Consider the following 27,293-nt stretch of genomic DNA (forward strand, 5'->3'; position numbering starts at 1 on the left):
ATTGCACAAGCAGGGAATGGTGAAAAGTGTCTTGTGATCGTAAGGTAAAGCTAGAGAGCATGTCATTCTTCCCAGGCTTGGCCTGGGGGACGTGGTGAACTTGCAGTTCAGCAGACTGGCCAGAAGTTCAAGTCCACAAGTTTCAGTTGACTATGAAAGCCTTTAGCTAGTATTTATGGCTCTAAAATTTATCCCTATGGTGTTCAGGCATCTGCCTCATATAATTTGATAAGTTCCAAAGAAATTCTGTCCCTCCTGAGCCCTACTCTGGGGTGAGTGGAAAAAGAAAGATTAGGAGGGATTAAGTATATCTTCCAAGAATACAAAAGTGACTGTTGAGTTTCATAAGCTCATTGACAGCAACGACTTTGACATATTTATTTATATTTTACTTGTATTTATTAATATTTTTCATCTGATACATAGGACACTTTCAATAAACATTTGTGGAAGGGAAGAAAGGAGAGAGGAAGAATGGAAAAAAGGAAGGCCTGAATGAATGAATGAGTGAATGAATGACTAAATTAAAAAACTGACCTAGATAGAGTAGACTTAGGAAACAATAATTAAATAATGTGATAATAGTTATCATTTATTGAGCAGGGTTGCAAGGGTTTAAATCCCAGTTCAAGCTCTTACTTCCTGTGTGACTTAGTTTCTTCAGATGTAAAATCAATCAGTATAAATAAGTAAGTAGAAAGAGAGAGAGAGTTAGTAATATTTAAAGCCTAATACAATGCCTGGTTGAGATATCTGTATGCTAAATATTTCTAATATCTGGTTGTTTCTTGTTGTGGTTTAAGTTGTGACTCGCAAAAACATATACTCAACTCCTAACCCCCAGTCCTGTGAATTAGACCTAATTTGGAATGGCATCCTTAAAGACATTATTGGTTAAGATGAGGCCAAACTGGGTAAGAGTGGGCCCCTAGTCCAATATCATTGGTGTCCTCATAAGAAGACAGGCAGAGAGAATCCTACGTAACAACTAAGGCAGAGAACACCACGAATGGCAAACTGCTGCCAGAAGCCAGGAGAGAGGCTGGAACAGATTCTTCTTTGCGACCTTAAAGGAAGCATGGTCTTGCTGACACCTTGGGCTCAGGTGTCTACCTTCTAGAATTGCGAGAAGATGCATTTCTCTTGTTTTTAGCCATCCAGTTTATGGTGTTTTTACAGCAGCCCTAGGAAACTAAAAAAAAAAAAAAAAAACCCTCATGGTTCGTAATTTCATATTTGTGAATTCGCCAACTCTCTAAAACTTATTTGCAACCCCCAAAGAAGCACTAACAGCACTTTCATGGTCATTCCCAGACTTACACAGTAGTGGCAAAAAGTTTGGGTCTCCTGATACGTTCACAGCCGAGGTCGAATAAGGCGATGTTCTACCTTGTTTCGGCTCTCATACTGTAAACAAGTGTTCTTTTCACATTTTGCGCAATTTTGCTGTTTAAAGTGGGCCCCAAGCATAGTGCTGTAGTCTAGTGTTCCTAAGTGCGAAAAGGCTGTGATGCGCCTCGTAGAGAGAACATGTGTTTTAGATGAGCTTCATTCAGGCATCTGTTACAGTGCTGCTGTCTGTGAGTCCAGGTTAATAAATCACCGATACATATTAAATAAGATGCTTTTAAAAAGAAACACACATAAAACAAGGCTATGTATTGATTGGTTGATGAAAATATGACCAAAAGGCTTATAGGCTTGTAGGAACCTGTGTATTTCCCATAGGATCAATGGTTCAGTATTCACTAATTCAGTGTTAACAGCAACTTTGCAGAACAGAGCTAGACTATGGTAAGAATTGACTGTATTAGATCAGCATTACAGTCAGTACTTAATATGCATTGTCATTTAATCCTTAAGATGTCCTGTGATTTAAACATTAGTATCATATTTCCTAGATGTGGTAACAAAATCAAGCAAGTAACGAAATTTATCCAAAATTATACACTATAGGCAGAACTAGGACTTAAAACTTAAAAAGTTGTACTTCAGAAAGCTGGTGTTTTTACCTGACCTGCTGTGTATACCTTACTTCAGATTTGAAATGCAACTGACTTAATTTTCACTCCTTTCGTGCACATATGACCTACCAAAAAAGTGTTTCTGAAGTGAGTCAGATCATGGTAAAATTTTGATAGACTTAAGTTGAAAACATAGAACTTTGGTCGTATCCAACATTACTGAATTTGGTACTCATTCAATGTGCATTTCCTAGTTTTTTCAAAATCATTTTCAGTTTCCATTTGCCTGGAAAATGAAAGTAATCTTTGTTTCCATTTCTGTCAGAATATGGCACTATTAAATAATAATAGCTAAACCTAATTGAACACTTAAAATTTGCCAAACACTCTTCTAAAAGATTCACATATACTAAGACTTTCAGTCTTCACAAACATTCTATGAGAAATCCTATTTTGCAATGAGAAAATAGAGGTCCAGAGAAATTAAGTGACTTGCCCAAAGTCATGCCGTTAGGAAATGGTGAAGCTAAGTCTGTGGTTGCAGGCAGTTGTGTTCTTAACCAGTGGTTTCTGTTAGTATCATGCATATCATAAGACCACATGCTCAAACACAATTCTTGTTAAATAATGCCTAAAGAAAGATCTCAGTACACAATTCAAATGCTTTATAAGAAAACTGCAAAAATAAGGAAACAACAAGCCATAGTAATTCTTGCCATTATAAAGTATTTCAGAAAAGCATCCTATTTTCCTAGGTGAAATGTCTATTTAAGTGCTTAAGAAATGAGGAAAATACAAATAACTTTTAACATGTAAGTTATATTGAATAACTGAAGAAGGAGTAACACAGAAATTTCATTATGTGCCTATGCATTTTAAAGGCACCCAGAGGCTAATAGATTCAGCAGTTGTCCTCCAAGAATCAATTACTCTTTTTATTATTTGCCTTTAATAGTAAACTTTCTCTACATAGTCACCATGTGAAGAATGTTAGGGTAGAAGCTTTTACATGTTATGCCATGAGTGAGTAATACAACTACCAACAGGTAGGTGTAGCTACAAATATGTGTTTGTGTGTGTGTGTGTGTGTGAGAGAGAGATATCAAGTTAGGAATGCTGTTATTTATGCAAGCAAATGTAAACAAGCAGTGAAGCAGAAATAGGCAGAAATTTATCTAGTCCCAAACCTGCAGTCTTGGCCCTGTTCCAACTTTCATTTTCAAGGAAAGAAAATTTGAAACTTAAACTCAGCTGACAATCAGGAGGTGTGTCCATGTCCTTTCTGACAGGTTGCTCAAAGATGCTGCTGATTTCCACACACGTATTTAAAATGAGTCTTTCCAGGGGGCTGGGGCAGTTTCAGGGTGTCTGACCAGGATGTGGGTGCTTATGCCAGTTGCCTTGGCTGGAAAGCTGCTGAGCCCTCTCAGGCAGCTGCTGAGCTCTCTATGGAGAATCCTGGTTTGCTTGTTCTTCTGGCTCAGGCTAACATTTTGGTGGGCAGGTACCGAGAGGAGACAAGAGCCCAGGAGTAAAGAGCAAGACAAGAACAAAGAGGAAGAGGAAGATGCCTTCTGTCTCCCCACTACACCCACCAGTGTCAACTATCATTTCACTCGTCAGTGCAACTACAAATGTGGCTTCTGCTTCCACACTGCCAAGACGTCCTTTGTGTTGCCCCTCCAGGAGGCTATGAGGGGACTGACTATGCTGAAGGAGGCAGGTAAGTCCACAGTAAACAACAGGGGGGCTGGGGGGGCAACCTTGGGAACCTGGGGTAGGCATAAGCTAGAGAACTTTGTCGTTTCCCAGTACGCAGTGACACTGCCTTCCTGTGAGAAAATGTTAAGGTGAATTTTGGAGTGGGCATCTCTGTTCTACTGAATCTCACAGTTGGCCTGGTGTGGTTAGATAAGATAAGGAGAACAAATTCCTCCCTCTTGCACTTTGCAGTGAGCAGAAGTATATGCAGACGTTTGGTTCCTGTTCAGTTCAGTGTTTGGAAAAGGGCAGGTTGGGAAGAGATGTGAAATGCTCAGAGTTTATTCAAACTCTGGACATGAGTCAATGCCTATTCTTAGGATCTGTTAAGGAAATAATAAATGAGGAAAGTTGAAAAACAAAAGCAAATTTCTTGCTTCCCGTTCCAATGTCCCTGCACCCCTCAAAATCTCAACAATCAGTAAAGGAATCCCTGACAGCTATTTTCATATAAGAATAACAATGTCTGACTTTTAAATTTTGAATCATTTATGTGCTCTTAATCTGAAACATAAAAAATATATATAAATCAAATTTGGCAATCACTGTGCTCTTAAGACTTGCTTACTGGGCATTACCACATTGATATCTTGCAGTGATCTCAAAGATAACTCGGCATGTCCAGTATAAATACATCTTCTGGTCCAAATCTGCCCTTCATTCCTTGCTTTCTTGCCTTAGCAGCCCCTAACGTAGCAACTTCAGCAATGTCACTAACTTCTTTCCCTCCTTCTTTAGCATTACTGAAGATGGTGAAGTACAGGCACCAAAAGTACCCATATTTTAATGGTACAACTTGATGAATTTTCACAAAATGAGCACACTTATATAGTCAGCACTCAGTGCTGTGCCCGCAGGGCAATTGTCTTTGAACATGCAGATTAATTTTGCCTGGTTTTTAAATTTTATATAAATGAAAGCATACAGTATGATCTTTATTGGATTTGATTTATTTTGCTTAATGTTGTGTTTACTCCATCATCCGCACTTGATCTTTCCAGTAAGATCTGCCTCTCCATTCACCATCTGCTGTAGTTCCACCTCTAGTCATTTCTCACTGGGGCTGTTGAAATTCATCTTACTGTTTCTGCTCTCCCTGGTAGTAATACATTATCTTGCTAAAAAAATATTTTTGATGATCGAATTCCCCACCTAACTCTCTTACATGTCTTACAAGACCAGACTTGTTGGCAGAGTCTTCCAAATTCTTTACACGCTCAGCGTGACCATCGTTATCTTTTACCCCAAAGAGGACATCCTCAGTGCTCTGGGTACATGATGTTGCACTCATTCTCCCAAAACATCTGCACCATGGAACTTGGGATCATTCTGTTTTCTTTCCTTAGAATGCCTGTCACCAAAATCTCTGTTGGTGAACTTTAAAAACTTCTTACAATATTCTTGGTCAGAATTTATACCATCCCTTCACCCTCATTTGTGGTCCCATGGCACTTTTTTATAAATGTGTATTATAGCACTTTAAATGTCACACCCTGGATGGGCCACGGTGACTCAGCAGGCAGAGTTCTCGCCTGCCACGCCGGACACCCGGGTTTGATTCCCGGTACCTGCCCATGCAAAAAAATAAAAAAAAAAAAAAAAGTAAATGTCGCACCCTTGTGTTTTGTTTTCTTTACTATTAGTATCTGGGTGGGAAAAGGGTTTTCCCAAGATTCCCAAGGATGAATTTTAACCTTCTTTGCTTCTCTTGGACCTAGCAAGATATCTAGAATATGATCCAGACTTAGTAAGAGTTTGTGGATGAATGAATGGAGATATGAATGTTTGAATGAATGAGGAAGAGGTCTGGTGTAGTGGAAAGAACTTAGGCTCTTAATACAGAGGACCAAGGTTTGAGTTTCTGTGCTAGCACTTACTAGATTTTTCAATTTGTCGAGTCATTTAACTCTACTGAATACAGTTCATAATCTTTCAAATGTAGATAATAATAACTTATATACCCATCTCAAAAAGTTTTATAAGGTAAAGATAAATGAGTGTCCCTGCATATTTGTTACAAATGAAAAAGTATTATAAGCAGTTAGAATTAATATTTTATGCATTGGCCTCTCAGTTGTAAGTCAATTAATAAGGCTACAGTTAATTAATATATTTAAGGTACAAGACGGGCTGTGTCTCCTGTAAGAAAAATTTATAGCTAATAGAGGAGAATCTATTTTGATGATTAAACATTAAAATTAAACTTTACATTCTATTTAAATTTAAAATTAACCATTCTGGTTGAAGATGCTTCTAAAATATATTATTTACTTTCTCAACTTTTAAACAGAGAAGACTAAACAGAATTTAAACATTATGAACATCATTTATTGATCCTTGCAGTGATGTGATCACGCTTTGGATTTTAACTCCCTCATGAAATAACTGCTCTTTGACTTAGCTCATAACTACTCTTAATTCCATTTTCAATATTTTCTTCCTTTCATTCCCTCTAAACATGCTTTTCAAGCTCACCATGAATGGTATCCCACTAATACACCATCTCACTTTCTCCAGTTTACCTGCCCTATTTTGACTATACTTAGGTAATAATTTTTGTTGGATTATAATGCTCATCCCACCAACAGTCTCCTAGCATGGTAGGTGTAATAAATGGTAAAAATGATGTAATTTATCATTGTTCAACAATAGATATCTCTGAGAGTAAAAGGAAGAGCTAAAAATAACTAACGTATTATTAGGTCCGCCATAAACCAGACTGTTCTAGGCAAATCAGTATGGATGGTGACCAAATTATGAAGATCAAAGTTTCAGAGCAAGGCAGGTTGAGCGTAAATCCTAGCTCCATCATTCTCCAGACTTATCATTTTAACTAAGTTATTCACTGGGCCTCAATCCCTGCATCTGGAAAGTAGGACAACAATTCCTTCCTTGCTAGATTATTTTATGGAATAAGTGAGATTGCATGAATGAAATTGCCAGACATAGTATTTGGAACTTAGTTCATTGAATTACTGAATAATGGTCCCAGGGAGCTTAGATATACAGTGCTGTCTTCCCACCACAGTAAGTTCCCAGGACCTCTTGGTTATTTTAGTTACTGTTTCTTATCATTTCATTTCTTAACAAATCTGTTTACCCTTCTCATTGGAGTATAGTATCTCTGCCTTTGATTTCTGATTGTAATGTCTCCTTCCATTTCTTTGGTTTGTCACCATCGTTTCTTTCTTCTCCATGTTGTAAACCAGCAACATCTTCAGTCTCTAGGCAGAGCGTGCTGTCTTGTGTCTGTGCTTTCAGTGTGTCAGAATTCTATGAAGTAAGCATTTAAAAAAAACCACACTTGGAAGATCAAGTTGCTTACTGGTTAAGGGTTCACCTTAACCAGTGGTCCCCTAAGATGAAGGTCCCAGCACAGAGCATCCAATAAAAACTCAGTGGACTAAGTTGGACTGAATAGAATTGGAAATGAGCTCCGCTGTTAGAATATCACTGTATAAAAATCTGGGCTTTAAGACATTCGAAGGCCTCTCAGGTAATCATGACATATTCATCTCCATTCCCTCCCATCTCTCTTCTGATCTACTGAAATTATAGCACCACAATGGAAAGAATAGGCATAAACCCACAAAGAAATCAACTCTTATGGAGGGATGATGGATTTGTGAGACAGGGGAAGGTTCTCCATTATGAAGCTCTGCGGGCAGAATGTCTGCAAGGAACTCACCAGTTTACCCCACAGCATGCAGAAGTTTCAGAAATTAGAACCATCACATCATGCAGAAGGCATCTACTGCTCTCCCCTCCAGAGCTGTGCCCCTCCTCAATTCCTTCAAGTGACAAAAGGTTTATTTTCTATAGGATCCCAACCACAAGAGCTGTACACTTCGGGACACCAGGTACACTGGGGAATAAGAGAAAAGCATCACAGGGAAAGTAAGGGGATTCCATAGATTAAAAAAAATTTCTATTCTGTTACTCTATATACCATCTAACATTTCCCCTTTTAATCACACACACACACACACACACACACACACACACTATAGTTCTGTTAGTTACGTTCACATGTTGTGCTACCATCACCACCATCCATTAAGCGAATCCTAAGTTAAACCATGCACTGTAGTTAATAGCACAATTATAAAAATGTGCTACCACCAATTGTAACAAATGTTCCACACCAATGCAAGGTGTTACTAGTAGGGCAGTGTATGAGAATCCTGTGTTTTATGCATGGTTGCTTGTAAACCCACAACTTCTCTAATAAAGAAGAATAATTATAACAAAAATAAAAATAAATACAAAGAAAAGAAGGGGGGTAAGTAAAAGTCTCCCTAGTGAAAACTGAGAGCCCCTGTTCCCAGAGGGCAGGCAGCCAGGCATAAGACAGGCAGGAAACTGAAGATTTTTCTCTGGGAAAATGAGAAGAGAGAGAGGTCATTGAGCCTGACCTTTGGGGATTATCTGATGAACAAGCCAGCTGACCTCCCTACAACTTTGTAGTGAAACGCTCCGTTTGACCATCACCTAGAAACACAGAAATTCCAATGAGCTATGTTGTGCCTCATTCAAATATAATTGAGCAAATAAAAACACCAAAATGAAAGTCAGACACCTAAACAGATGCATGGAGAAAATCAGGAAGAAAAAGAAAGCTTAAAAAAAAACATCTATAATGAATAATTGCATGAAGGTAAAGAATTATTATTTCATGAAAGGCAAATAAATGCTAAAAAAAGGAAATAGAGACTGTAGAAGAATTTGGGAAATTAAAATGGGATTTTTAAATTAAAATTTTGTGAGAAAATTAAAAGTTCAAGTCTTAAGAAAACCAGACAAATGATGAAGGGATGGAGAATAGGAAGGAAAATAATAAGAAAATTGACAGCATCCAGAAAATTCAACATACAAGTAAAACAATTTCCACAAAGAGAGAAAAGTAAAAATTAACCAGAGGTGGGTGGGAATTATAAAATAAATAAATAAATAATGTAAGAAAACTTACCGGAACAGAAAGACAGAAAGAGCTAAGATTTTAAGTTAAGGGTCTTACGAGTGGCTAGAACAATGAATAAAGATAGATCCGCTATGGCATATCATTCTGAAATTTCTGAACATTAGAGAGAAAACTCCTGGAGAAGGGAGGGAAGCTTACTTTAAAAACATTATAAGTAAGAGTGGTATCAGACTTCTGAAAACCAATATTTAAATAGAGAAGACAATAAGTAGTATCCTTAAAGTAATGAGTGAAAAATCTTTTCACCCAGAATATTCTGTCTGGCCACCCACTTTAATTCATATTTTACGTTTTTCAGTAACTTCCTAGAATTGTTTGCTAAAACAAAGGCGTAAACCAAGAGAAAGGAGGATAAGGAAACTAGGACAATAAGCACTTGATATAAGGGAGAGGTGGAGGGACATTCCCAAATGATGTTGAATGATATCCCCAGGGTGAGTGCTGGACCAAAACAACCATTCCAGATGGGAATAGAAATGGCTTCCTGCTTTGCTAGCCTTAGGGTTGCCTCAGTGTACACTTCAGCTTCTCAGATTTTCCATCGTCTGTGTAACCAAGTCCCTAAATTAAAATGTATTAATTTCAAATAGGGAGAAAGCATTTCAAGTGATTTTACTCCTAGTCAATCCCTGAATTATGTGCTTAGTTAGGTCCATAGAGTGGGGTTGATATTGTGAAACTGGTAAGTGGGATAGGGAAGGGGTGTGTAGAGTAATGGGGAAATTTTATTTCTTTTTTTGCATTGAGAAACTATTACCATGCCATTACAAGTGACAATGGATATTTGTTAAGTGGAAAAGCAATCAGAAGAACAATTTCCTGTGTCACTTCTTACAGGTATGGAGAAGATAAACTTTTCAGGAGGAGAGCCGTTTCTTCATGACCGAGGAGAATATCTAGGCAAGCTGGTGAAATTCTGCAAAGAGGAGCTGCGTCTTCCAAGTGTCAGCATTGTGAGCAACGGGAGCCTGATCCGAGAGAGGTGGTTCAAGAATTATGGTAAGGTCCACTGGATAACACCGTAGTTATTGCTACTATTATTTTTTTTTTACATGGGCAGGCACCAGGAACCGAACCCAGGTCCTCTGGCGTGGCAGGTGAGCATTCTCGCCTGCTGAGCCACCGTGGCCCACCCTGCTACTATTATTGCTGGTTTCTGTATTTTCTTCCATTCTGGATGTTGGGCCCGACCTACTGAAGGGATTCTAAGCTGTGCATGGAGCTATGGCCGTTTCAGTTTGGAAGGGCTCTAGGTAAACAAGCATAGAACGAGTGGTAAAATAAAACGTTAGTAAATTAATCTGTAACATTTAGGACTGTCACGCCCTGTGTTGAAACTTAGCCACTAATGGGGAAAATGAAAACGATTTAGTTTTCCAAGCCTTTTTTTATTTGCTATGAATGTTTAACTTTTAAAAGATTTACAGAAGAAACTTCTTTTAATAGTTTCATCTATATAGTATTGGACTAAAAAAAGTAGTTCTTAACTTGGCTGCACGTTTGACTGCAGAATTGCTTTAAAAAATGTCATTTGGAACTTGAATTCAGAATGTCATGGTTTGGGTTGGCCAATGAGGGAGTTCTCCATGTGATTGCAGTGGGTAGCCAGGATTAAAAGCCAGTATATAGACATATGTATAGAGATATTACTAGAATAGAATAAATAATAAAAAGGACTGTGAATACAAACATAGAACCCTAATGTAAACCACGGACTGTAATTAATAATCACAATTATAATAATACTCTTTTGTCATTTTTAACAAATGTACCACACTAAGCCAGGGAGTTAATTATGAGTGGTGGGAGGGGAGAGAGTATGTGTATTTTGTATTTTCTGCAAGATTTTTTTCTGTAAACCTACAATTTCTCTAAATAAAAACCAAAAGAACTTCTGGATCCTAAGAATGCTGAGTTACCTTAAAATAGTTTTACATATATGTAAAATTTAGTATGAGCTGTCTGTTTAAGCCTTGAAATCATTCAAAGAGGAATTGTATTTATGAGCTGCTAAAGATGTTGGCAGGAAATCTCTGATTAAATATGCTTCCAAGAGGAATGGATATGGATAGGCGTATTGTGATGTGGGTGCTATAGCCAATCTGATAAAGGTTAATCAGGAACGGAAGAGTCCAACCAAAAGTTTCAGGTGAAAGTGCATCAAGGAAGACTCTAAGGAAGTCTGTTCAAACCTAAATGATAATGAAGAGAGGCACTCATCGAAGCAGAGGGCTGAAACACATTTCAAAGGTAAGCTTTTGGAACCAGAATCAGAGAGACAAGAAAAGGAGTTTAGGAAGCCATGTGGCCCTAGAATAATTGGCATGGTTTGCTGGGTGTGTACCTTGGAAAGACAATACTCTGCAAAATTGGCTTTGCCTGCTTATTTTTATGGAACAAAGGGTTGGGGGCCAGGGGTGTGGCTGCACTTCAGAGTCAAAAGCTCAGATGCTTTTGAGAGAGGTAGGGTACGTTAGTAAATTTGGAAGCATGTAAGGAAAACCAATTCCAGTGGTAGGGAGATAATGCAAAATTGGGTAGACTGCCGTATTTTGAATGGACAGTCAATTGTGAAATTTAATTGATTTTTTTTAACTACATGGGTGTTTAGGGTTAATGCCAAGTTTTGTAATTATTAAAAAATAATCAAGGGTACCTGAGTGGTTCATTGGTAGAATGCTCACCTTCCGTGCAGGAGATGCAGGCTCGATTCCCAGACCATGCACCCACACCCCCGAAAAAAATACATCAGAAATATGTGTTCCAGGCTAAATCTTACAATAAAAATTTTTGCAAATAACATGAAATGTTTGGAAATACTGAAGAATAAGCAAAATGCATATGCGTAAATATCTGGTTCATCAGCCTCCCATTTTTCATCTCTGGTTTAAGGGACCAGGAAAGGATTCATGTTCCTAAGTGGATGAAGAGAGCTCTTTTGGAGTTGCCATGACTCAATAACCAATCATAACCATGCCTAAGATTTATTAGAGGAAAGGAAGCAGAGCAAACAGAGCAGGAAAAAGATAACCCATCACTGGAATCCAGAAGGGTCAGAAGTAGGCTTCTGAAGCCTATTCTATCCCAGGCTAAACACAGTGAACATTCTTTCTAGCATGTCTAGAACATCTCTGTCCAAGGATGCTCATTTGAATCTTAGGGTCTGAAACTTTATGCAGGGCTGGTCTTGCAAAAATGATCAGACAGATTAACTAAAACTCATAACCCCCAGTGATAAAGCCAGACACATCATAAATTGCTCCAGGTGTATACAGCATTCTCAATTAATGACATAAGAAACATTGTCAGGGCTACATACCAAGGGTTGGCCAAGATTCAATGTTGTTCCAGGCTCCCCTAGAGGCATACAAGAAGTGAACAAGCAAATCTGATTTGTTAGCTCTATACAAGACTTTGATAAGAAAATCCTAGAACTGGAGGAAGAAGCAACATAGTCACACAGCAGATGTTGAAGAGGTATGAGAGTAAAACATTCAACTTTGAGATGCCCATAGTTGACTCGAAAATCAACTGAACAGTCAACTTTGAGATGCCCACAGTTGACTCTAAAATCAGCTAAGTCTTTATTATTGACTAAAAGATCTCGATTTTGTGTTTGGGGATTTCAAGAATTGGAGACCACTTGTTCGATTAGTTGCCTTTTCCCAATATGCCATTAGGAGTTAAGTTGTGATCAATTTTAAGAACATTCTGAATTGTTTTAAGTAAGGTCTGGTTGTCTTATCCCATCATCAGTTTGTGTTAGAGGCTTTAAGGGGCTATAGAAGAAGTAAAAGATAAGTTCTCTCCCCCTTGGAGATAGTAGAGGCTAGTTAGGAAGATAAGACCACTAAGGATGTGTGATTGCGTGAGACTACAAGCCACACTCTAAGCACAGGAGTTTAGAGATCAGGAGGGTCCCCTCAACCGTTCCCCAAAAAGTGGAGGCTATACATGTGTGTAACATAAAATTAGGCCCAAAATTGAAGTTAAAATTACTCTCTGATTATAAAATTTGGAAATAATTATGTAAAGAGATTTCAGAAACCCTAATCTTCTGTAAGTTGAGAATAGTTTTGAGAGAAAAAAAGGAGTCAATTCTGGAATACCACAGTAAGTCTCAAATTTAATCAATGGCAAAGAGGTGGCCAATGTATGACTGGAGTCACTGGACAGTACTTATAATTAAGGGGCAGGTGGGTAGGCTGCACCAGCAAAGGAAATTAAAGCATTAATAAGAAAGGTAGAGGAGAAGCTAATGCTAAATAAATTGACAGAAGAGGGACTAAAACAAGGATAATTGTACTCCACAGCTGTTAATATGTTGCAGGGCAAGGAAGAGACTCTACACTCTGGATCCTTTGCAAGATGTCCTTTAACTTGGGTTTCTCAGCATCTAATACAGTAGTACCTTACATGTAATTGGACGTCTATAAATATATGGATGATGAATCAAATACACAAGAGATGTGAAGGAGAGGGCAATGAACTCAGCAAAGATAGTAATGATCTTCTACAGAGCAATTTTATTTGCCTGATGGGAAAAAGAGAAGTCAACCTATAATTGCCCATAGTCCATCTAGACAACCTCCAACTGTCCACCTGTTTCTAAAGTTATCTGAATTCAGTGCATGAATACATGAAAAATCTCATTTAAATATTTTGATGTGATACTGATCAAAAGCAGTGGTTTCTCTGTGCTCAAATGACCCATTCCTGAGACACTGAGGTTTCAAAGAGAGAAAGGGTTTATTGGGAAGTGTGAAGCAGGAGATCAGAAAATCTCTCTCTCCAAACTGTAGTCGTACTGATAGTTTTATAGTATCTAAAGACGGGCAGGTTTAAGGATAATGAGCACAATGGCTTGAGATGACAAGGTTAGAGATGATCTAATTGTTGAGTATATGCAGACTGGTTACGTGCTTAGTCGTAGAAGGTACTGAGAAAATGGCAGCCTTACTATGATGGTGGGCATAATTTTTAGTATTATAATGAGGTATAGGTGACTTACAGGTTTAAATTTAAGATACTGCACAAATCAAGCAGACCAATTTTGGTTAGATCCAACTCCGTCTGGGAAGATAGCTTTGGAATTGGGGTGGGTTAGTTCTTGGCTGAGTCAAGACTCTTCATTAATAAACATTAGGGGCTGTCTTTAGTGATCATAAGACTCCAAAGATGAAAAACAGGATAAATGTCAGGATGAGTCACAAGGTTTTCACAATCACAAGATAAAGGTTATCTAGTTAAACAGTCATTATCAGAGATCAAGGCAGCTGGATTACAGTTCAGAAAATTCAGGTATTTCCCTCTGGCTGTTCTAATATACTACAAAGTAAAAGGAAATATCTAGGTGATGATTCAGTCATCATAGTAATCTATTAAATCTTAACTTGGTTACACACGCAAATACACATCCACTCATGCTTGCCAAAGCTTTACAACAGTAAAATATAATTCTCTCCATCGTCATATTGCGTGTATATGTTTTGTTTTCAAAATTGTTTTACACAAGCGCCTAGTATAATGCACAATTTAAGGATTTTTGTGGCTATGGGGGAAAAGTGTCTTTTAACAATGAAAACTTGGTTGCAAGCAAGATATGCTTTACCACAAAGCAATACAAACTACTAAAAGGCCTGGTTCTTGGATAGAAAAATTTAACGATTTTTTTCTTTCCCTCAGGTGAATATTTAGACATCCTTGCTATTTCCTGTGATAGCTTTGATGAGCAAGTTAATGTCCTTATTGGTCGTGGTCAAGGAAAGAAGAACCACGTGGAAAATCTTCAAAAATTAAGGACATGGTGCAAGAATTATAGAGTGGCCTTCAAGATCAATTCTGTCATTAATCGATTCAATGTGGAAGAGGATATGAATGAACAGATTAAAGTACTAAATCCTATTCGCTGGAAGGTAAGTACCCAGACTTACTTTTTGCTGAATTTAATTGAGAAAATAGTCAGGAGAGACTTTCATGAAATGGAAAAGAACACTGATACAGGAAACTTTGGGCCATGCGAGAACAGGTTTTTTCACCCTTCTTTTTTTCAGTTCTGTTCAACTTTCAACTACTTACACTCTTTTCCTCAGTTTTCCCTTCTGAAACTCCCTCCTGGAGTATTGCGAAGAGTCAAAAGATAATGCTCAATGCTTGGAGATGTGCTAAATTGTATTTTAAAATTTGCTATGACTAGATTTCTTCTTAAAACTCTTGGCTTATTTATAAATGGATACCTACTCTTCATAAATTCCGATGTTACTAGGTTTTCAGTTTAATTATTTAAAAATACCGGGAGGAAAACCATCCCCTAGTTGTGGCAAAATGCACTGTTTACTCCAGGATGCGTGCTTTGGAGCCGATTCCACCATCAGCTATTAGAAAGCGTAAGGCTCAAAGACGAGCACATCAGCTCAACGTGTAGTCGTAGCCCACAATGTACAGACCCTATAAATTAAATTTTTTTTTTTTTTTTTTTTTTTTTTTTTTTTTTTTTTTTTTAAAGGAAAGACAGAGAGAAGGAAGGAAGGATAGAAGGAAGGAAGGAAGGAAGAAAGGGAAACATTTTTAAACATTTTCTTGTTTTATTGTATTCTGTTTCTCCATTTTTGTTACATGGGCTGGGGCCGGGGATCGAACCGAGGTCCTCCGGCATAGCAGGCAAGCACTTTGCCCGCTGAGCCACCGCGGCCCGCCCCGAGACCCTATAAATTAAAGTTTTATACGCACAGCTGTTCTTCCAAATCAACCAGAGGGCTTTTTGGAAATAGCAACAACTTGAATCTCAATCGGGTGCCCATACTCAGTCCAATCTTTCTTGTGCTGGTGGGATCTTGTGGCTCAGAACTCCTTCCACAGGACAGTAGGTCATCAGGCTTCATAAATCGTATGCCTGGTTCAGTGGTACTGAAAGCCTGTGGCCGTTAACTAATTATGTAGTACTCTTCAACGGGAGGTTTCGCTGTCACTTGTAGGCTGGCTCCAGCAGCTGCTTCAGACTAACCTGCTTAGGCTCCACCTAACTCTCCCCACCCAGTTCCAGCACCCCTCATGGTTGCCACCTCCCGACCTCCTGTGATTTGGTTTTCTCCCACTGAGCGCCTTCTGTTGTTTTCTGGAAGCTGTCAGGAAAAGTGTCCATGATGTGTGTGTTTATCCCCCTGATTCTCAAATCTGCTTAAGATGCAGACCGGTGTTTGGATCTCTCTCCCTTCCCACACGTCCCTCGCCCCTCTGTGTCTGGAACGGAGAAGGGTGCTGTGGATACAAAGACAAATGAGGTATAAGCGTCTCCAGATGCTCACAGTCTAATGAAGAAGACAGCCATAAAAGCAAAGAACAGAGATACCATGAAATCAAGGGTAAATAGAGGCTTATATCAAAGAACTGTGGGCACACAGAAGGCATGACGAAGGAGAGAAATGAAGAGAGTTAGCAAAGAAAACAACACTTAAGATGTTTTAAAAATTAATTCTTGGGTGATTAAAATATTTTTCAGGTGGTTCTAAAAGACTCCATTAATTTAATGTTCTGTATAATATACCCCCTTAGGGAAAAGCCCTGGAGACTTGGGCTCTGTTCTGGCTCTTTGATTTGGTGTTCCATTTTGTCACTTTGGATAAGTCATTTGCTTTCTCTGGGATATGTAATTGAGTTTTCCCTTCACAGATGATGGTATTTCGTCTAATGGAATAATATAATAAAAATATTAAAATGTGCATATTCATTTAAAATGACATTAAAAAAGAATATTTAATGGTCTTGGAAAACTGCCCCTTTACATTGCATGAACAACAGATTCTAGCAGCCTCAGTAAGGATAGATTAAAATTGAGGAAAAACAGCAAAATTTTGATAATGCTTATCTCTCAGTATTGGGGTTATAAGTGATTTGTTTCTTAACGATTTTTTTTAAGAGTTCATATTTCTTTCAGTGAACAACCAATATTTAGTAGTCTGAAACAAATCAGTTGGCAAGACTAAATCAAGCCAATCTAGTCTAGTCTTTAAAAGCTTTTTTTTTTTAATGTTTTTTGCTTCCAAACCCATATTAATAAATTTCAGGGTAAGCTTTTTTTCCCAAAGTAATGCCTTTAGATAGAATGTTCCTTACTTCTAAGTGTCTTCTTGACTTAGAAGAGAGATAAAGCTTGGATCAGAAGGTAATTAAGTTGGGGTGAAAAATGATGAAAATGTCTTTAGAAAACAAACATCTACACTTATATTTCAGGTCTTCCAATGCCTAATAATTGAGGGTGAGAATTCTGGTGAAGATGCTCTGAGAGAAGCGGAAAGATTTGTTATTAGTGATGAAGAATTTGAAAGATTCTTGGACCGCCACAAAGAGATTTCCTGTTTGGTGCCTGAATCTAATCAGAAGGTTGTATAAAGCTAACTTTTTTTGTTGTTGCTTTTTTGTTTTGTTTTGCTATTGTTTCTTAATCTTCTAAATTTTAGATTGTCCCCATATAGAGAAATGACTACTTCTTGCCCAAGATAGGCCACATATTACTATTTTAGAGATTATATCATAGAGAAATGGAGAAATAGGATGGAGTGCAGTCTGGGGCCAGAGTTGGGGTCTACCATTAACTCTGTCACCTTTCTGCTGTCTGGTTGTTTAATGAGCTTCAGTTTCCCTGTCCACAAAATAGGGGAAATAATGCTTGAAGAGCTGGTGTGCAACATGACATAGCATAGTACCTAGAACATGTGCAAACTATGCTGCTGTGTTGATGTCAACATCATGACATTTTTTACTGGAATTATCTCTGTGGATCATTTTTAAAGTTAGATAAAATGCAGAAAAAATGTTCCCACAATTTTTTAGTTATCTTACATGATTATCATTGGGTATACCCTATCAATACAAGCTTCATACATTACATAGATTAAACAATGTTGACCAAAGCATGATAACTTTATGGAATTCATAGACTATAGGTGAGTTGGGGATCTAACAGATACAACATCACAAGGTAAAGAAAAAAAAACATCCCTTGTTCTTCCTGCCATACTAGAGACACCTCTTTATAAGCAAAATTTATGAAGAAACAAAAAAATGTCATTGGTATATTTGAGTACATAAAAATTTAAGATGTATGTTGCAATACATCATAAAAAATTAAATGAGGAATATGCTAATGTGCCATACCACAAATTGAATTATATAAAATAAGGGATTATATATGAAAAGTTCCTAAAATCAATAAGAATTAATATCATCCAAAAAGGAAAACAGGAAATGGGCATAACTAGACAATTTATAGGAGTAGAATATATAGTCAATAAACATTATTAATGTGTTCTATATTATCAGTATTCAAATAAATAAAAACTAAATCAGAAAGCATGGAGATGCAATGAGATTTTATATTATTAGTGAGCAGGTAAATCACTGCAAGCTTCCCACAAAACAAAATGGTAACATACAGTAATAGCCTTAAAAATGTTTATGTATTTTGAATCAGAAATTCTTCTTTAAAATATATGAAATATTTGGAGATGCAGAGAAATATTTTTTGCAAAGGTTTATTACCATTACAGATAATAGTAAAAAATCAAACATAGGTTTATATTCAGCATTTGGGGAACAAATAAATTATGGTATGGTCACAAAATGGATTTATACTGACTAAAAACATAGTTTAAAGAATATTAAGTGACGAAGGTAAATTCTTATAAAATCAAACACAAAATTACGAAAATATACAAAATTCATTTAGCAGTTAATCCTAATATATAAAATTATATTTACATACTTACATATATATGTATCCCCATAGTCACCTCTGAGTTGGTGAAAGTATCAGTAAGTTTTGTTTCTTCACGACTTTTTGATATTTTCTATTTTTCTAAAATAAGTATTCACTATATCTGAAAAAGTCTTTTTTTTTTTATAAAAAGCCCCTTTCATCTGCCACCAAAATCCAATCGTAAACTCACATATTGTTAGGAATTCAAAAATTCATTCCTTACTCTTTAGACGTCTATGTGTCTTGATAAATGGTTAGAGTTTAAAAATTATTGTTTACCACAACATGAGTATGAGACTTCCAGAATGGAAATGGGAGAGTCTTCAAAAAGAGAAAGGGTATAGAGAAGAAAACTCTCAGACCTATCTGGAAAACCATATGTACATTGTATTTGATTTTTCAAACCTTAATTTTGTTGTTAATGAGAGATCACAGAAAATATGTTATAATAACTCATACTATTTGTTGAATACCTCCTTTGTACCAGGGACTCTTAGGCATTATATATATATATTAAATAATTCACACAAAAGCTTTAAGAGTTTTATTATCCCTTTATAGAAATAATGAGGCTGAGTCTTAGGGGTTAATTGACTTGGTTGGTATCAGAGGCAAAAACTATTAAGAGGCAGAATCAAAATATTGCTGACCCCACAACTCATGCTCCTTCCACTAGCCAGTACTTTGGAAACTTGAATGCACACACAAATCACTTGTGGGGTGGGGTGAGGGGGTCTTTTTGAAATGCAGATTTTGATTGAGCACATTTGAGCTGGATGGAAGACTCTGCACTTTCAGCGTTCCCCCTGGTCACGCTGATACGGCTGGACCGCCCACCACACTTTAAACTGCAAGTCCAGACCTGAGCTGTGTGCAGGGGTCAGCAAACTATGGCCCAAGGAACAAACCTATCCTGTTGCCTGTATTTGTATGGTCTGCCTGAGAAGCAGGATTGGGTGGAAAAAAATCAAAGGAAGAATACTGTTTCCTGCCAGTGAAAATCAGATGCAATTCAATTATCAAAGTCCATAAATAAAGTTTCTTTGGAACACAGCCATGGCCATTCTTTTATGTATTGCTTATGGCAGCTTTCAGACTGCAACTGCAGAATGGAGTAGTTGTGGCAGGCTGGATGGACTGTAAAGCTGGGAAGATTTACTCTCTGGCCCTTTACAGAAAAAGTTTGTAGATAGCTGTTCTGTATCTAGAGAAGGCAAACTACTTCCCAATGCTAGAGTAATAGCAACATCCTCAGATAAAGCCTCCCTAGAGTCCCAGGGGATAGTATTAAAGGGATTACTATTTATAAATTCAAGAATGGGAGAGATTATATATATGGCGGATTTAGTGACTGGGAATATTAACTGATGGAGAAAAGAGCTTTCCCACGACGTGGGAGAGTGAAGAAATTGAGCCTGAGGTTATCATAGTCGAAGATGTCAAATGAAGATTCTGATATTTGACCCTGTCACCACAAAGCATTAAAATTCAGGCGTCGTATAATCTGTTGCTATCTGGTTGACACGAACAGATATCCCTGGATACGTGTGTCAGGTGGGGTTGGGGATGCAGACACCTGGCTCACCCATAGAGGACATACTGAAAAACACGCAATGATATAAGAAGTGTCAAATCTGAAAGTAATGAACACAAACCCATGAATTCTGTAGGATGGCTGAGCATATATACTGAAAATTACACTCAAAACTAAACTTGCATGTCATTTCTCCTTTGCAGATGAAAGATTCCTACCTTATTCTGGATGAATATGTGAGTAGATCAAATGAGTTATAAAATTATCACTTAAAATTTAATTAAGCAGCAATGCAAAGCTAAATTAATGTGAGCATGGCCATTTAGAATGTATTTGTTCTTCTTAATCGGTTTTTCATGCTTTTATTGTCAATGATTATTATTACTATTATAGAGCCCTTACTTCAGTGTGCCACATTCTCAGCTAAGCACGTCAGCAGACATTATCTTGCACCTGGGTCCCTCTATTTTGCAGATGCTATGCCCTAACCTCCACATGATACTGTCACATGGAACCAAATGTTACAAACAGAGGAGTCCTCTATTATGTAGTCTTGGGCTAGTGGTTCTGCTGCAGTGTACCAGGCTTACTTTTGGAGGAAGTCATACTTCACATTAATTTAACACTTCCATTCAGCTGCTACTAAGCAACTCTGGGTTTTCACATGTAAGTGCTAAGGCCCCAGACTCATACAACGACATCAACTTTTCAGGAACTCACATTGTACATTTCAGCTGAAAATAGAGTTGTTTAGTCCACTGTGGCTATTTCTTCTCATTGTGACATCTATATATAAAATATCCTGCAGTTTCCTTTCCACTCTGCCTTATGGTCGATCCTGGCAGGTGCAGCCTTGAGGTAGGGTTCAACCTTGAGCTCTGAAGATACTGCTCTTGGTTGATGCCTCTCACCCTCAACCGTTCTTGTCAGTAGACTTCCAGATTCACTCGCAAAACGTGGGCTCCTTATATTGTGCTCCGATTTTCAGCTCTGACTCCCCCAGGATTTGGCTGTCCTTGACCTTGATTGCCCCTGGGACTTGGCTAGAATTACTCTGTTCCACATCAGTGGGTTTCCAGAATCTCACTTCTTGGAGATAACTAGTTTATCAGAAGGCCCTGAGCACCTAAAGTAAACTGTGCGTCTTCTCCCATGAACCTTCCTTTACAAACTAAGAGGGGGCCATTAACACAAGCTTTCTTTTCAGCCTGCCCTAGGTGCTATGCATTCCAGGCTCTTAGTAGAGACTGGGAAATTTCAGTTCCTCTCTTAGGAAACCCAGCTGAAGCTCTGCATTGTCATGTTTCCAAGTACAGATGAAAACCTGGGAGTATTGCAAAATCCCAAAACTGGAAATAACATTTGAGGTCATTGAGAGCTTCTAAGGTGGAGCAGAGGGTTTTCTTCTAAGCTCTCTTTTCCAGCTCTGTTAAAGCTTAGCACTGCATTAGCTTTTTGCTGGTGAGAAGCTTGGGTGTTTTCCCCCAGCTCACTAGCTATTTTTAATAATCCAAATGCTGCCAGCTCATTCTCTGACTGATAATTCTTTGCTTCCTTTCCAAATACTAATGATATCATCCCTACTCTGCTGCCTTGTCAAAGGAAAAAGAAGTTCCATGCTTCTAAAAATTGAAGAACATTCCCATTTTCCCCTGGATTTTTATTTTTTGGTCTTGATACATCAACATTTGCCAACATATTGAGCAGAGAAAAACGTAATTTCATCCAAAGACCTGTTTAAGAAATAACCATGAGTTCAACATTTAAATTGAATTTGATTTTTCAAGAAATATTTACTGTAACTTTTGGTATTTCTTTTCAGGTTAGCAATGAGGCATTGCAGCCATTTGATTCCTTGTCAATATGAGCTGTCTTATGGAGCATAAGGGGAAAAGATGACAGTACAGATGTTCAGTTCACAGTTCAAATTCAGAGAATTTATTTTTGGAATCCAAATGATCACGATTGGCTCTTATTATCCTAACCAATATTCCTCAACAAACTATTTAGTCTCCACAAAAACGTAACAAACATAGATGAGCAAAACTTTGCTTTCGCCAATTTAGTAGCATTTTGATTCTGCAAATATTACTTGAGGTCATCCAAACTGCATGGAATCATGGTAACTCATAAGAAGTCTAAAGACCTCACTCTTGGCTATAGAGTGCTTATTTTCAGACTGTAAACCAGAAGTCTTAGGAGGGCATGCAAGACTCTTCTTTATCTGATGTCTACCTACCTCTGAGGCTCCTTTCTTATCACTCTCCCTTTCTCAAAGGAGGCATTTGTTAGTATTTACACAAATTCTTGCATATGCAGTTTTCATTATAGTCATATCATCTGCCTATAATTTCCCAAACATACTACACAGTTTCATGCTTCTACATGTTTATAATAATCTTCCCTCCAACTTAGAACTTCAAACCATGATTCAGATGTCAACTTCAGGGGAAAGTCTGCTCTGATCGCTTCTTCCCTCCCAGGGCATGTGTATAAATCTTTTTATCATACATTTAATTGATCTCATATGTTCATGTCTTCCCCTTGCATTAAAATATGAGCTGGTGAGTAGAGAAATGGTGTCCAAGGATTCCAGTTGTATATAGTATCTGGCCCACAGTTCTCCATAAACATTTGTTGAAATGATTGGCACATCAAAAACGACTTTGAAATAAGTCTATATAGAGAGTTTCACATATAGTTATATGGAAATATCCTGATTTCTATCATGTATTTTCCTAGATGCGCTTCCTGAACTGTAGAAATGGACGGAAGGACCCTTCTAAGTCCATCCTGGATGTTGGAATAGAAGAAGCTATAAAGTTCAGTGGATTTGATGAAAAGATGTTTCAAAAGCGAGGAGGAAAATATGTATGGAGTAAGGGAGACCTGAAGCTGGATTGGTAAAGCTTGACGTGGAAGAACTTTCCATCTATATTACCTACAAAACTCTCCATCTATATTACCTCCGTCAAAGACTGGCTGTCACTGTCAGCAGTGCTCCTATGTTGGCATTTCTCAATGACCGAAAATTTGATTTTTTTGTTTCACATAACATCTGATTACCTGTGGCAACTGAACACATAAATAACTTAGATAATTGAAGTCTATAAATAGTTTGAAAACATTACATTAGTTAATTAGCTTATCACATTTATAATGAAAAAGTACCCCTTTTCTGGGTTTTGATTTAGCTAAAAAAAAAGGGGGGGGGGGGAGATTCAGCAAACAAATAAAATCCTTGATAAACCACCTTTATACAGGACATGAAATCCAGTCCAACAGTGTGACTTTAAGAAATTAGCTCCAACAATATCTGTGGGGACAATATTTCATTTGGATTTGATTTTTTTGAGCAGTGTTCACTTATGACAAAATCAAATTCGTAATTTGATTTTGAAGCTCTTTTACCAGTTATTTCACTTGACAAAGTCCATTATTTTCTGGTAAATATTGAGGTGCCAGTTTCCACATCTGGAAAAACGACAGAATGTCTCCCCCAAATGTTTCCTTGTTGTGATTCTTCCTTTTTGCCTTTATATTATTCCAGTCTTGCACATTTTCCCAGAATTTTAGGAATGGTCAGCAGATGTTTCTGAGAACAATAGGTGATAATCTTGTCAATTTTTCGTGGGGTGCATAAAAGGAGGCAGTGCAAGAAAAGCTGCTCTGGCATGTTCTCAGGGCCATGTGGCCTGAATTTTGTTGACGCTTGTTGCTATCCTCTCTCTCTACACTCTACATTTCATGAGGAAGTTGACATGCGATCAGTCTTGGATTGCTGTGTGAACCCATTATTCAAACCTCATGAGTCTGTCCTAGCAAAACCATATACGTTTATTTGAGTACATGCTTGTCACGGTAATTATGAAAAGTGTAGCCTACCGAATTGGTATGTACTGTTCTAAAAAAGCACTGGAAGAAATACATAGGAAAAATGTAGCGAAGAGTCTAGAATGTAACTGGCTTTATGTAAATGAAGCTGTGACACAGTATAATGTTTCTCAATTAACTCCAAATTGATTGAAATGGGTATAATGTAGGCCAAATGTGAAAAGATCGGTGCTTTTCTTTTCTTGCACCAAGAAAGAGCTCAGAGGAAAATGCCACTTCAAATGGGTCAGGAAAAAAAATCCTATTCTTGTAGAAATATCCAATGAAGTTTGTTTATGTAACTTAGACAGTATCTCATTGCCTTGAAAATAATTATTTCCTATCATTGTTTCTAAAAAGCAAAATCATGGAAAAAGTTTTGTTTTGCCAAGCAAAGAGCAAGCAATTTTAACGCACTTGCAATTCCATGGTGCGTCACTAGGTGGCATCTGAATGTTGTCTGATTCACTAAGCAGTCACGAAGAAATTTTGCTTTATAATCCTCTATGCCAAGTAGTAGTTTCAGAACTTCATGATTTTGAAAGGTTTAGGCTTTCTGTGATTTTTTTTCTCAGATAACATATTCCTACTTCAATTTTTAAGTCATAATTCAACTGATATATGTTTGTGCCTCATCCAAAATAGAATATATCAGGGATTTTCCTTCCTTTTTTTGTTTAAGAAAAGAGAAAATGCATTAAAAGTATTTTTTCGATTGATTTTGAAATTATTTAAACTATGGTGACCTTCATATAATCCACATACACAAAGCAAAAATTTTAATTAATGTCTTTCTTCTATATACGAATGCACTTTGCTGATTTCCCTATTCTTTAATCAATAAGAAAGCAAATTCAGCAAGGAAAGATCAGGTTTATGAAAGAGCTGGATATATCGTCTAATACACAGTAAGTTCTCAATATTGTTTGAAACCATATCTGAATCTGACACACAAATCTTCTGAGTTGGAATGAATTTTTCTCTAGCTAAGGAAAACACTATTTTTCTTTCCTCAAAGAAATATATAATATAAACATAATATAAAACAAAACAAAAATGTACTTAAGAAATAAGTTATTTTTAATACGTTTTCCGTCTATTTGATACACTTCCGTCACCTTCCTATAGAGCCTCCAGTAATGCGTGATTCAGAAAGATTCCAATTCAGGTGGGCCACACCTTCACTGAAATAACCCCATCAAAATGTCCTAGTTACAGTGGGTTCACACCCACAGGAATGGATTAAGATTAAAACATGTTTTTTGGGGGGGGGGGGGTACATAAACCCAAGCCAATGTTTTACTGTGCATATAATTATTTATTCAGCATATATTATGATAACATTTTGTCTTAAGACATTTCAAGAAGCCGAACAATATCAGATGTTAGCTGTAACATATTGATTTAAAAAGTACTAATCTTCTGTATTACTAGAGATAAATGATAGGACAATTGCCTGTTTTCTTAACATTTGTTATACGTTTAAAGATGAGAGCGGCCATTTTGGTTAAATCATCCGAAATGTGGCTCATAGTTTATCTCTATCTGGAGTTCAGTCTGTTGAATAAATAGAATCAAGAAATTAAAACAATAGAGCAAATTAGCAATAAAGCTCTATCAGACAATGATACATTAAGTAGGCCTACCTTCTTGTCAAAAAGCCTCTTTTTAATCAGCTGTAATTGCCAGAGACTGATTATGCTGTAAGATTTTAAAGCTGTCTTAAGTGCGTAGATGAGGTCTTAATTTTTAAAGAAATATATTATGTATTTTCCATGTGTGATGCTCTTGAGCATTGGTCTAATGTTTTGTACATATTGTAATTTATTAAAATATGTTTTGTACACTGCCTTCTCTCTAAGTGGCACTATGTAATGCAAAATGTCATCGCGAAAGTCAAGTACACTTTAAAATCAACCATGTTATCAATAATTAATAAGTGCAAATCAGACAGTCCGCTCAGCAACAAGTGTAAGAGAGGATGAGCCACTGGAGAACATATTCTTTATAACGTAAAATCAAAGTCAACATCTTGGAGTCCCAACATCTAAAACTTGATCATCTCAGAGGAAATTAATTACAGGTGCTGGGAGGTAGAGGGACAGTGAAAGCATTTCAGGCCCTGCTCTGAGTTCCACCATTTGGAAGCTGATCTGGTCAGCAGTACCAACCAGGACAAGTTAGGGTAGATTTAACCAGCTGTTTCAGGCAGCATTCCCGGGAGGCTGCAGTATCCTGATCCTGGCATTGTCCCAACAACGGGTCATAAGACTCACCTTGGCAATGGAGGGGAAGGGCAAGAGGTTTATATACCAACTCAAAAGCTGGTCTGGTTAACCCCAAAATATGTATCTATCTCATCAGTAATCAGTACACTAAAGGACTTGGCAAGCTCACAACCTAGAACATGAATTGAGGACTTCAGAAGACTCCGTGGTGGTAAAGAAACAAAGTAGGCTACAAAGGAGCTGTCGATTGGGATCCTGGAATAATGAATTGGTTCAACACCAGAAGTCCAGGTATCTGGTAGCACAAAGAGTTGTAAGGAAATGCAGGACTTGTCCCTAGCAACCGGGCTTCTCGTTGTCCATTCAAACCATGAATGGTCAAACAAGCCAGGCTGGCTCTGAAATCTGTTATCAAGAATATATAAAATTAGCTTGTCTTTTCCATTTTCTGCCTGCTGTTCTCCAGATCCCTTTTTTTTCTGGTTCCCTTAGCCATGGGGTCTACGTTCCTGGATCCAGTGTCCACCTCATGCCCTCCTAAAATGGACAGCAGGCCCTGGTCTTCCTCAGACATCCAACAGTCTCTCAGGGATTATTCTGTACTTGACCCCTGGTTATAAACACTCACTTCTTCATGAAGGATTTGATCAGACTTCCTTCTCTACCCTTGATGCATACAAACCCTGGTCTCCCTCTCCAGGGACAACGTCAGATGCAAGACTTTGAAGATAGCAAATGACATTCAAGGGGCAGCGTGAGTCCTGAATAATTGCAGCTGAGCCACTGACAGCCCTATTTGGGATGCACAACTCAATTTCAAGCACTCTATTGATGTGTGTTCTATCTGGGTCAGGAAATAAAAGGGATGGGAAATTACACAAAAAACTCATGTATTCTTAGGATAAGTGTAATAAGACCAACTCAGACGCCATTAACATTGGCTTAAGAAGTGAAAACCTCCCCATTCATAGATAATATAGTCCTATATATAGAAATCCCAAAGAAACTGACAAAAAACCACTAGAGCTAATAAACAAATGCAGCGAAGTGGCAGGGTAAAAGATCAACAGGCAAAAATCAGTTTGTTTCTATATGCTGGCAATGAACAATCTGAAAGGTAAATTAAGAAAACAACACTGCTTACAATAGCAACTGAAAGAATAAAATATCTAGGGATAAATTTGACAACAGAGGTAAA

The 27,293-nt window shown here is 37.5% G+C and overlaps 1 protein-coding gene across 1 annotated transcript; it reads left to right on the forward strand.

Moving 5' to 3' along the window:
• Positions 1-25,716, forward strand: RSAD2 (radical S-adenosyl methionine domain containing 2). Its single transcript, XM_077153110.1, has 6 exons — positions 1-3,687; positions 9,544-9,705; positions 14,392-14,621; positions 16,936-17,085; positions 20,198-20,230; positions 22,737-25,716. Exons 1-6 carry the CDS (start codon positions 3,342-3,344, stop codon positions 22,899-22,901), a joined length of 1,086 nt encoding a protein of 361 aa, XP_077009225.1. The 5' UTR covers positions 1-3,341; the 3' UTR covers positions 22,902-25,716.
• Positions 25,717-27,293: the final 1,577 nt, after the last annotated feature.

The sequence above is a fragment of the Tamandua tetradactyla genome, chromosome 3 (genome assembly GCF_023851605.1).
Source record: "Tamandua tetradactyla isolate mTamTet1 chromosome 3, mTamTet1.pri, whole genome shotgun sequence".
NCBI classification, from domain to species: domain Eukaryota; kingdom Metazoa; phylum Chordata; class Mammalia; order Pilosa; family Myrmecophagidae; genus Tamandua; species Tamandua tetradactyla.

Coding starts and splice junctions, on each gene's coding strand:
- RSAD2 (XM_077153110.1), top strand. CDS start 3,342: ATGTGGGTGCTTATGCCAGTTGCCTTGGCTGGAAAGCTGCTGAGCCCT. Junction 14,622..16,935: donor TAAATCCTATTCGCTGGAAG/GTAAGTACCCAG, acceptor CTTATATTTCAG/GTCTTCCAATGCCTAATAAT. Junction 20,231..22,736: donor ACCTTATTCTGGATGAATAT/GTGAGTAGATCA, acceptor GTATTTTCCTAG/ATGCGCTTCCTGAACTGTAG.